General features: G+C 46.9%; 1 protein-coding gene across 9 annotated transcripts in view; it reads right to left on the bottom strand.

The window, feature by feature from the left end:
• The window catches only part of LOC116396301 (myosin-10), a 47,307-nt gene that overhangs the window by 31,987 nt on the left and 2,461 nt on the right, over positions 1–12,859 (bottom strand). For all 9 annotated transcript variants that reach the window (XM_031870808.1, XM_031870810.1, XM_031870809.1 and 6 more), the window contains exon 3: positions 8,348–8,504. In XM_031870808.1, coding sequence (XP_031726668.1) covers positions 8,348–8,504 — 157 coding nt within the window. The remainder of the gene's footprint in view (positions 1–8,347; positions 8,505–12,859) is intronic.

Here is a 12,859-nt window from a genome sequence, read left to right as displayed (position 1 = left end):
CACACACACACACACACACACACACACACACACACACACACACACACCTTGGCTTGAACTTCCCCATTTTGAAGCGTTCTAACCTCTCCTGTTTGTCTCTCTCTCTCTCTCTCCACTACTTTCTCTCGCCCCTTTCAGACCACAGGATTCTGGGGAAAATCTTACACGAATCATATCAAAGTGAAAGGGCATAAACCTGATAAACCACAACCTCAGCTTTGCCCCCCCACCCACTTGAACACACTAACTTCAGTTTGTTTGAAGCCAAGCAAAATGGCCTCAACCCAAATAAATGAATGACCAATAAATATACTGACAGACATCAGTGGGGGGGGGGTTTCACATAGGTTATGTTACTTTGTCTTGGCTGTTAGCAGTAACTTCAGGGAACCAAGAAACAGTCTGCTATTTAACCCCACGTAAAAGGCAAATTTATTCTTTGTACTTTTGTTTTTTGTACAAAATATACAAGATATACAAGATATAACGCCTTAATTAGGGAGCTTTAGAGGTGCTGATAATTTTTTGCTAAGCTGAGCTAACCAACCGCTGGCCGTAGATTCAGACATGAGCTACATACGTGTCATGCGTAACACAAGAATGCCATTGATCTTTTCCCTGAAAGCGAATAAGCGGATTTTCAACCATGTTGAACTCCTGTTTATTGTTCACAGGCACAAAAAGACTGTAGAGAAGAGTCAAGAGACAACACAGACGACCATCGGCCTTTCATTACAAGCTATTAGGTCAAATATGAAACATATGACCTCCTCTGCATCAACCAATAACTCATTTATTTTAAAATGCAAGTTGATGGTGACTAACTTTGGTAATACCACTGGAATTTAACAGTTCAAACGTTAGTGTTGCACACATATTGAAGTGAGAGTCTCTTGCGTGTCGGCCCCCATGTCTTGTGGGCTTGTGCTGTCTGAGCTGTACTCTACAGAGAGCATTCAGACAGGACTTTGGAGTCTTTCCCTTTTTAAGTCCCACAAAGCACATTTTTCTGAGGCAGGGGTGAAATGAGAGAAGTCTGGGAGGGAAAAAGAGGGGTACCAAGATAGACAGAGAGAGAGAGAGAGGGAGAGAGAGAGGGAGAGAGAGAGGGAGAGAGAGGTGTCGAGGACCAAGTGTTCCTCATGGAGAGGTGCTGGGCTGCAGTGGTAAACATTCTTGGGATAATCAGAGGATTCTTTGAAATCTAATATGTCTATTTCCCTGCAGATATGTGCCAGGTATATGGCAGCACAGCAGAGACAACATGGAGGAATGGAAATCAACGGCTCAACTTCCCAGTCGGGAGTAAAGCGAGTGGGACTAGGACGTCTGGTGAGGGTGGAAGGGAGGCACTTCGATGCAGTTCGACTGGCTGATTTATTTGTAGCTTGCGCTTGGCTGTAGATGAGGAGAAGAGCCGTACACATAAGTGGCAGTGGACTACGGACTATGTACAAACACACCTAGTGCTACATGGCAACAGTGAGACGTAATCTACCTGTTTGGTTCACTGAGCACAGCGGTCAAGCCAGACAATGGAGCAGCAGCTTCCAAATAGCAGAACACAAAAACACATGCAGACACACTCGTGTTGTCATTTCCAACAATAGCGGAGAGGTGTGGGGTCTATTCTCTGCCTCTGATAGACTCTGTCACTATTCAGACCATTGTTTATTAGCCTGGCTGAACAAACTTTAGTCACATTCCACTCAGAAACTCATTAGTCCAAAGAAAGACAATTCTGTTGTTTTTAACCGCCTGACCTATCACCAGAAAGAAAAACATTCCTAACAGAGGGAGCGTGAGTTTATTTGTTGTTGCTGTTACAATGCTACGAATGATTCCTCCTAGTTGATCATAGTTTTTGAAACTGTAACCGCCGTATGAGAGCAGTGCAGAGCGGCGGCAGTAAGCTAGCTTCAGATAACAACACGTACAGAGAGAGAGAGAGTGACTTCATTCTCTGCTCAGGTAGATATTACTCCACTATATCTTTACATGGCAAATAGTTGTTTGCTGGTATATTAATGCTCAGAATATTAAATACAGCTCCTTTAAAGCAGGAAGAAGATTTGTGCACGCATGTCATCAATGCTATATATTGAATATATGATCTCTTTTGGTGTTTTCCAAAATACATTTACATGTATAAAGAGAGAGTGAGAAGCCGCAGGACTCCACTCCGGTTCTCTACTTTTTATGGCGTCTGTCTGGATACGACTCCTGTTACGACTCACCGACGATTCCCAGATCGCCGGCTGCTGTCACACCTCATCATGCCCATCCATTGTCCATGCCTCTGACTGTCAACAAGGATTACCTGTTAAGGGTCCCGCGGAAATATAACACAGTATCACTGCTGCTGCTGCTGCTGCTGAATGGTCAATGAAAGGTTTTAAACACTTATCAAGCTCGAGTTATCCCCTAAATATGTACAAGACAGTGGATATCTGCACTGCAGTTTGCACTGTGCACAGCTTTGTTTATGCTAACAGAGCGTAAGTGCTGCACAACAGCACGCTTACCAAGAGTGTAAAATTAGCCTCGTGTTGTTGGGTGTTGCCTTTCGGTCAATGAAAGGGGAGAGAAAGCAGTTGCGGGAGATACGGCAGAAAGTATTTGGCAATGTAATTGATTGCAGATGGCAAAGCCGCCGGGTGGCTTGTTTGGTCCACAGTGGTTCTTTGTGATGGCTGGGCCCGCCACAATCCAACAGGACAGGGCTGTTTTCGGGTGTATGCCTGTGTGTTTATGCTGGCACCTGTAATATCACAGTGCTGAGCTCTGCAACCCCGCAGGAATCCAGACACACGAGGGGGGGGAGCAGGGTTTCAGCCACAGAGGGGGAAACAGTATCAGTGTGAGACTGTGTATGAATCAGTGAAAGAATACAAAATAACACACTGAAACGAAAAATTGGAAAAGGGATAAAAGGTTACGAGAGTGTTTACGACTAATGCGAGTGAAACTAGGTCACTGCAGCAGCAACAAGTAGAGGTGAAACAATGTAGTCTTGGATAAGGGCCAGACTTGTGTGAATGTGTTCAGTTTACAGATTAATAAATACTCATATGTCATCAGTAGCTCATTAAACGGAGTGACGGTGTAGATGAAGCCAGCTGTCAGTCAGTCAGTACGACGCACAGCTGTGCTGCTGCTGGCTGCTTTCCTCTCTGCTCTGCAGCGGGTCGGAACGTTTTGGGTGTCAGTGAGATGGGCCGGGACAGCATCAGTCAGGTAACCCTATCTGTGGTGAGGAGGCTCCTGGCATCGATGCTATGCGTCTCTCATGACAACACTATCAAAGAACAAGGGCAATGCACGACGTGACAGAGGCTCTTACCTTAAATCATCTCACCACAGCGTCTCTCTCAGTTATACAACGGTCTCTGACGCAGATACGCACCTACCGCTGCGGGTCAGGACCTGGCTTCGTGGCAGATCGAGAGTGTTGACTGTTGACCACACACGTATAAACACACACAAAGTCACTTAGGTCAGCTTATACATAGGTGGACTGTGGCTAACCTGTGGACCTGGTTAACCGGGATACTCAGAAGTTTCCCCTCCGTGTGTGGAAATAAGTACAACACTCTAAATAAGTCATGCAAAAGAGGTAGGTGAAATAGCCTCTGAAATCCATCAACTTGTAATACCTAAAGAATGTGTCTACGGAGGATAAAAATTATTTAAGAAAGCCAAGATTCAGGTTTCCTTCCATAAAACAGTCGCATACATATGCATGACTCCTGACAAACAACAGCTATCCCAATCACCGGCCTGTCCAGGTTGGGTTGGAAAAGTGTCCGTGTGTACATGTGGGGAGGAACGTAACCATATATCAGACCTGATGTACGAGCCCCAAACAGAAATATGATTTTATCCTGTATGAACTCCACAGCTGTCTGCCATTAAAGATGCATCTGCGCGTGTGTGTGTTTGGAGTTCAGTCATGCAACCATGTTGCTTTAACAGGCTTCCCCATTGGTCTGAAAGTCATCTCTTGAACATGTAGCCAGTACACAGTCCTTTGGAAGACCAGGGAAAAAGTCCCTGACACACACACACACGCGCACACACACACACACACACACACACACACACACACACACACACACACCGACCCTCCACACCTGTCTTGTCACTCAGACCCTGGGTGTGCCCTTCACTAGCCCTCACTGCCCCAACAAGAGGCCTCATTTCCCAAGGAAGATCTCTTCAGCTCCAGGCCGCACGCACGCACGCACGCACGCACGCACGCACGCACGCACGCACGCACACACGCACACACACACAACCCTGGTCCCAGCCCCCTTCAGACTGCACAAAGCCCCCATTGTGAGGCACAATGCTGGCCGCCCCCTCTGCCTTTCCCCTGTACCCTCTGCTCCGTTTCCCCCATAACTCTGTCCCGTCCGCCCGACTCCATCGTTCACTGCTATTCAGTCTTCTTCACCTCCTGTCCTCTCTACGCTCCCTTCTTTATTCTTCAAACCCCACTACCGATCCTGTTGATCGTGTCTGTAGCGGTCTGCCCTCTCTTATCCAAGCGTAGCCCCCCCCCCGTTTCTCCCAGCATGGCCCTCCCTCTTGTCCCTGTGTTCCAAGTCATTTTCCACTTCTCTGACTGTTGTGTTTCCTCCTATATCCCCTTCTTGCTCTGCTGGTTCGGAGATATTTCATATCTAGGCTGTAGTTCATGTGGTCGATTAAAAATCTGAATGCAACTCTCTCTGCAGGGCCGTTTGTGTTTTAATACAATTCTGGTCATTTACAACTATTAAACTCTGTCTCGTCAACAGAAAACAAGCTCAGTGAAATGGCTCCCGACAGTGCAGGACTGCCTTTGTCTCTCCACAAGTAATGGGGATATTATTTAATAAAGTGTAAAATGAATCCCCAAAAAACAACTGCTGTTGAATATGGCACAGCAAGCAAATACCAGAACATTTACTGCACCTACAGGTCTGGTTTAAAGATGTCCTCACCGACAGGACCCGTGAAGAACCTTGACCACCAAAACCAGTATTTTGCCCCAATTTCACCTCACGTATTTCTTTCTTAAGCATGTGTTCGAACTGTAGATGTTTGACCACATGCAGCAAGTCCACCTCAGCTTCATGCTTTACACCAGAAACAGGCAGTAGCTCATGTTAATGTTTGCTCTATCCACACCCTTGTGTGAGAAATGAGTGGCTCTGCCTTCTCTTTATTCCAAACTTCTTTTTTTTTTTTTTTGAACATGTTGTACCTACAGTGCCATCTGTGTTGCTTCAAAATCCTGACCATGGGGTGGAGTCGCAAGACTGGCACTAATCTAACCAAATCCCACTGCAGTATGTGCTTTTCTTATCTCTCTTTGTCAAGCTGCAAAACCAAAGTCTGTTAGTCAAATTTCGTCTTGCCGGTTGGAAAAGCGTGCACACAATGCATGTCTGATGGTACACGGTGCCGGTGGTATGTGCAGAGCTATCTCAGGCATTCGCCTACTGAGCAGCTCTGTTAAGGCCCTGGTTTCTTGAGTAAGCTCAGATACAGTAACACTACTGTACAGTGCCACCTGGGTGTAAGTCGGCCTAATCCGTCTTCCTGGGAAACAGCCACATGAGCCAGAATCAGACAACTGACTGATGAAATGAATGAAAACTGCTAAAACACACAAATGCACAGACACAGAGAATCTGGAAATCTGGTGTGGCTAGTTGAGGGGTGAAATAAGAGAAAATGGGGACACACTGTTTGTCAGTTAAACAGAAGCCTTTCCATGGCAACCCTGGCTGCATCCTGACACGAAGGAGTGATGAGAAGGTGGACATTCCACACACTTGTCCTCCTGTGTTTCCTGATCAAAAGGAGGCAAAAGAAGGAACAAAGCAAACAGAGTCACAGCAAAGCTTCCAGCAGGCCTGCGGTTTTGTATTTTTCATGTTAAGTGAAAGGCGACCAAAATGCCTTCAAGGAGGTGGGGGAATTTTCCCTCTTCAGTGTTTTCCAAGCCAGAACATTCTGGTTGAAAGAAAGAAAGAAAGAAAGAAAAAAAGAGAGAAAGGAGAAGACGGAGCAAACTAGCGAGCAAAGCAAAGAGAAGGGTGGAAATGAGAGAGGCCAGCTGCTCTAGTCACCGAGAGAAGAAAGGAAGCAATTATCAAACGGTAGGAGATCCGTAATAGCTTACAATCGCTGTGGAGAGTTAAACGATGCAGCTTTTCTCACCCTGAACAGGACATTAGCCACACTAAACAGACTGAAGGACGTTCAGTCGACAACACGCACTGAAGTCTCTCACTGCTGCCGCCTCAAACACTGTCACTCACCAAGCGACACCTCTATTTGAGGTCCCAGGGGGGAGGTTATTTTGGTCGCACACACAGATTAGACACACACACACACACACAGGTATCGGTGGTGACGCACCCCTGCTCGGGGGTTAGGGGTGCTCGGACGACTGCGACGGTGACTCAGCTCATAGGATTTAGCGCTGCGTGGTGTGGGAAACTGGGACAGTGATGACCGCATTCCACAGGCTGCTTGGCCCCCGGCCCCTTGTGAGGGGACAGCAGTCAGAGAATGAACACTGGCGACAGGGGGGGGGGAAGAAAGGGGGTCGGGGAGAAGAATGGTGGCACAAGAGAGGTGTCCCATATCCAGGCCAACATCTCGCATGTGACAATAGCGTGAAAGGAGTGCTATATGTGACACGTGGTCCCGCTCCGGCCCTGCTCACCCCGGGGCTCCAGTCGAAGTCTCAGACCGGAGTCCAGAAAACAGCCTGAGGGCGAGTAATGACAGGGAGCCTCCAGCACACCGGTCAGACACACAAACTCTGGAGTTTTACAGCTGCGGAGGTCGACCAGACACTCAGTAACAATGTCACATCAAGCCACGGGTAACATCGGCAAAACAGGCTATTTAAAGAATCAAATCCCTGAGAAACAAAAGGGAGAAGCTGAAGCTGTTGTTTTCAAGGTTTGACAGTGATGGCACACAGCAGTGAGGTTAAAGCTGTCCAAACACTGACAGACTGTGATAAAGATTGTGCTTATTACAGCGGTTCTTCTACATCAGACACTCAAACACAATTAGTCAGACCCAAAGTGGGTCACCATCCTGTTTGTTGCGAGTCTTTACTTTGTCAACACGTTCAACTCTTAACAATGTACACACAGCGAGGTGCAGACTAGAGCACGCTTCAATACACGTTACACAACTCTTATATATATATATATATATATACTGGCTATCTTGCCTTCATCAGGGTGGATGGCTTGACTTGTGCTTCTATTATAAACTGTAAACAGACTAAAACTTTGAGTATGAAACAACTGCAGTTTGTGGCATGGACCAGGTTTGCAATGTGTGCACAGGATGAAGAAGACAAGTCTCTCTATATATGTACTGTGCAGCAGGTCCAGTTAATGACAAACAATGCTGACAATGGTTGAACCTGTCGTCTCTCTTCGCCTGCTCATCTGTCTCTCTCTCTGGGTGTGCTTCTCTCTCTTCCCTTTGTACCAGGGCATCAGCTCCCACAGAAAAACCTCTCACCACCCACGCTATCAGGAGCTTTTTAGATCTCACCCTCGCCACCTGCAGCACATTACTCATATCTGAAGCAGAGAGAGATCCTGTCGTCCATCTCAGCGGGCAGCATATGATGATACACTGTGCTTAGACCACCGCTACAGGAGTACACCAGCATTATAATGTCTCTTCGTGAGCAAACACTAACACGGGATGTAGAGCTGCACAAATCTACTGCTCTTAAAAAAAACACGTTGCTCGCTGTGAATTGAACTTGTATCTGAACGTGAACAGAGCCAGAGAGTTACATAAGAATAACCGGTGACACAGCTGGAAACCCCTGTCAGACAAGCGAGTCTTCTACATGACCCCCTTCGATGAACGCGGACCTCTCAGACGTAATCGATGATGTCACATCCTCTCTGACCTTGTGACCTTTCACACACTGTCTTCACACACTAATCTCCTGGGCTATGCAGCCGAACCCCATGCTGCCTGCAAGTGAGCTAAACTCCCGGCTCAACGAACACACACTTGCGTAAAAAAAACAACTCGCCTCAGTCTCCAGCTTAACTGCACCCTGACGGCACCAGTCGAAGTATGTTTGTGTCTCTCTGGAGATGACGACAACTGAAAGGTTACTTAATAATTCTAATATTTCATGAGGTGGCAGTGTGAAACGCTATAATTCACAACATGGACGATCATCGTGACACAAGATTTTCATAATCCTGTCAATTAAGACCAATAATTTGTAGTGTGGAGCTTTACAGAAGCAAGATAAAAAAAAAAGGGTCAATCGGAGGAAAACAACTGTCCATCATACCTTGAAGCATGCAGCGGTACGCCGCCTCAGAGATGGCATAGATGTGTGGCGGCATCTCGTGCCTCTTCTTCCCTCTGTACATCTCAATGATGTTCTCTGAATAGATGGGCAGGTTCTTGTAGGGGTTGATAACCACACAGAATAGGCCCGAGTATGTCTGCAATCAAACATACAAAACAGATTAATACACAGTCAGGAGCAAAAGAGAGGCTTGCAGCTCAACATTTGAATATCTATATATTCCAGAAATATAAAAACACACAACTATATGCCGTGGCTATTCAAATCCTGCTTGAAACAGGCTAAATGAACCAGAACCTGAAGTGGATATCAAGAGAAAACACTAAAAAGGGAGCATGCAAGTTTCTGTCTGTTTAAATCATCAAGTCTGCATACCATCAGTGAAGCAAGGCCCATTTTTAGGAGCTTACATCATCATAGTGGTCATGCAGATAGATATAGACCAGACTGATTAGAGAGTCAGACTATAAGTGAAACACTGAACAGACTCTCGTCTCCTGTGCAGCAACAATAAGAGTCCTAATAAGAGTGTTCAAATCAAACACGGCACGACACAATGTGAACAAAGAGTGTATGAATATTATGAAGACTCGTGCATTTGTGTAATTAGGATATTTCTCCCCAGAGAGTGTGTGTGTGTGTGTGGTATGGTAACGCTTCTCGACTACGCTGCAGGCGGACTCGACCGGGCAGCAAGGCGGCCAGGAAAGAGCGAGAGGCCCTGGCGGGGCGGCGGTTCTCTCTCATTCTGCAGATGCTGTCGGGGCTTTGCATTCCCTCTACAGACAACACAGAGAAAGAGCTGCTTACTTTAATCATCGGCATGTTAGGCTAATCCTAGAGGCCTGTGCAAAGGCCCATCTTGTACGTACTAAATAGCTACTCGGTGCTTTGCTTATTAAGAGAAAACCTTAAAGGTGCTGAATTCAAAATGAGCAGTAATAGAGCAGCAAACATCTATTCGCTGTGAGAAGATATCGTGGAGGCAGCTGTGGCGGAGGTCAGAGTGACAGACATGTTTGTTTGTTCCGTCTTCTTCTGGGGCCGTGCGTGCGCTCTACAGTGACATGATTTTATGAGGAACACTTGCACTTCAAAGCTAAACTGTTTAAGAAAAGGAAAATTAGAAGCATTGTCCGTAAACTGTTTAGCGATGAGGTAAAAAGTCGACTGCCAGCATGGCTCTTGGAGATCACGGAAGGCACATGTTCTCTACGGGCTGCAGTCTGTGATGAACCACCGAGCCTCTGTTTTAAGGAGCTTTGAGCTTCAAGAGCTGTCTATTCTGCTATCCTCTCCTTGTTACTCCCGCTGCCAAAGAATGGCATCATACCATAAAGTCAAAAACAGATGGAATATTTAGATGTCCTGCGGTGATCTGTTCTTATCAAAGACTGTGACATCTGCTTCGTGATTAAAACTACATCCAAGGCCGAGCGGGGGCGCCCTGCCACGAGTGACTCGGCAGCCATAGATTCACACAGCGGGCCCAGAGAGCAGACGGCGTATTGTAACCGCTGATACAGACGGGGGAAAAAAAACAAGAACGCAGACTGAAATGGAGAGTGGAGCAATGATTCGGCTGACAGAGCTCCCTCAGGTGCCAATCCGGCAGAGAGGCAGCGGTGCAACAAACAGTGAACCACCTTCTCAGCCCTCCTGTAAATTGCTCCCAACCTGAGGGGTGCGGAGAGAGAGAGAGACAGAGACACAGAGAGAGAGAGAGAGAGAGAGAGCTGAAATTCTAACTCTCCACTCTCTTTTTTCGAGTCCAATGAAACATTTATTTCCCCCCTTATCTGGAAACTGGAGCTGTGTGTGTTCTGTTCTCAGCTGGGGAGGCTGTAGAGAGCGATAGCTGGACCCCAGGTCCAATGTAGACCGTCTCAGGCGGGCTAAAGGATTGAAGGGGTCATTGTAGTTTGCTGCATCACGTCTATATGTGTATGATGATGATGATGATGCACGAACCGGCACAGAGGCGCTTAGTAGCCTCCAGAGTTGAAGTGGAGCATCAGGGTTTTAATTATTTTCATTGCCAGAGAATTATAATCTCATCTCTAAAAATAACAACAGCGGTTGAATTTGACTTTTACCTTAAGCTAGAGGTCCCTTATTATTCCACCAATCAAATAAAAACAGCCTCAAAATAGAATAATTCAATACTTTCCACATGCTTGTTGTCGGGCTGCTGGCGCTTCCCTTGCAGGAGTTATTGTTAAATCTCCTACAGGATCAATGCAGCATAAATAACATTTACTACCGCTGTTGCCAGCTAGCAGAGCATACGGCTAACTCCACGTACGCCGCCTGCCAAACCGACGGGCCTGGCCCGGTCCAGGAAAGAGAAGGTGATATTTCCACTGTGAAATCAGATCCAGGGGAGGGGATGCCGTGGCCTAGTAACAGCTGAGCATCACACGGGCAACAGCAGACACAACAGCCGACTCCATCTGCCATCGCTGATCAGTCAGGCAGCGTGCCTATACGTGGAGGCTGGAGACGGGCTCTCTGGGCGCCGTTGATCTGTGTGAGGAGACCTTGACCCCGGTTCACTCTGGTGATTTCATAACGGAGCTTGCGAATACTTCCGCCAGGGCTTTGAAATACGATCAATACCCCGAAATGCGTGGTATTAAATCACATTGACAGCAGCGGGACACCTGCTGTTCTCCCAGCTTTAACAAGTTGGAAATTCTTGCTCGCTGAATTTTAGAGCGGTTGGGGGCCGTCAAAATGTGTACTGCAGTGCAGTTCATTCAAATGCAGTGTGAATCAGAAGGAGTTTAGATTCGAGTCTTACATGCTTGTGTTTGGCAAACAGAATGTCAAAGGTTACATCGGGGTCCTGGAAACGTCCAGCAGAAGGAGACACCACATGTGGCTTTAATTCAAACATGTAAAAACTCTCTCCGCAGGGTTCTGAGAATGATTGTTGTTTGCCACAAAGTCCATGTCATTATTGTCCAGGACCAGTGAGGCAGGGAAGAGGAGAGAAGCACAGCGAGTGAGGGAACAGGAGAGGAGAGGTGGTGAGGACATGACGGACGCCGAGCAGCAGCAGAGCTGATGTGGGCGGGCCGGCAGGAGACAGACAGACGGACGGACAATCTTTCTGTTACATGCTGAGGCTTTCGAGCAGCTGAGGCTTATCCAACGACACAAAGGCCCGCTTGTGGCCCCCGCTGGCGTGGCGTAGCCTGGCGTTGTAGCATTGCTGGTTATTAGCCCTGTGATTCACCACCTCACAGAAAGCTGAAGCTGCTACGATTAAATGGGGCTCAACGGGCTGACTTAACAGATGCGGATCACGTTGTGATTCAGACATGAAGTCTTCCCAACCACCTTCAACTAAGAACACAGCCTGGGGAGCCATTATATTATGTCTGCAGTAGATGTAGCTGAGCTCTGTAAGTCAAATTCACTGGAAAACGTTTAGAGCATGGGGGGGGTTCTTCTTGTAAGAGCCAGCTGAATAGGGAGATTCTCTTCCTGATAGAAAACTAACACCGTCGGACACATATTTTCAATTTCTCTTAGCCAAGGGGTGAATCAAGAAGCTCCAAAGCCAGTTCTGAACCACCAAAAGAGAAGAAACGGTGACACTATGGTATTAGAGAGAAGATGAAGAGGAGGGAACTGGGATGGACTTCATCTGAGAGACAGCGGTGAGGTTATTTTATGTCTCGTGAAGAAGATAAATTATAAGTTCTACAATTCCCTCTGCAGGCCCCGTCTCAGGTATGAACCAACCCACATTCTATTCGTGGAAAACATGTCACTAACTGGGTCAGGATCACAACTAGAACATCACAGAGCAGCTCCATCTGTAGTGAAATTGGATTCTGGTGCCGGTGGCAACGCTGCGATACGGAACGCTGCAAAAAGTTGACTGTGATAAATGCAGATGTGTAATTAAAAAATGAGACACTGAACCGTGTTTGTGTTGGATTACATTTTGGACCACAGATGCCAGAGCTTTACCGAACTACTCCACAAGCTGAATACATTTAAAAACGTTGGTCTTGTACTGACATGTGTATGGGGGGGGGGACTGTGCTTTTAAAACACTGATTTACCGTATGGTTGTCTTGTGATCTGGGTTGTAGCAACTGGCTCAGTCAACTGATGGTCAACTTGTAGACAGTGACAACGCTTCAGCACGTAAACAGCATTTTCATATGTATCTGAATTAGTGTGTATCGAAAATTTCAAGGCTTAAAGATGCTGCATTTGGGGCAAAACAGTGTTTAGTTTTCAACAGTCGGACTGTCACGAAAAAGAGAGAGAGAGAGAGAGCGAGAGAGAGAGAGAGAGAGAGAGAGAGAGAGAGAGAGAGAGAGATCAAGATCGAGACATCTCTGGGATCACACACGGTCCACCGGTCGGGCACAGAGCAGGACAAACAAACAGAGAGCAGTAGTGTTTATGGAAGAGGCCTGCCTCTGGCTTAGGTGAGGGAGAAGCTGTGGGGGGGGGGGGGGGGGGGGG

This window comes from Anarrhichthys ocellatus, unplaced genomic scaffold (genome assembly GCF_004355925.1).
Source record: "Anarrhichthys ocellatus isolate YVR2014 unplaced genomic scaffold, GSC_Weel_1.0 scaffold55, whole genome shotgun sequence".
Classification (NCBI taxonomy): domain Eukaryota; kingdom Metazoa; phylum Chordata; class Actinopteri; order Perciformes; family Anarhichadidae; genus Anarrhichthys; species Anarrhichthys ocellatus.
Note: the sequence above shows the minus strand (reverse complement) of the source record. Positions and strands in the feature narration are given on the sequence as shown.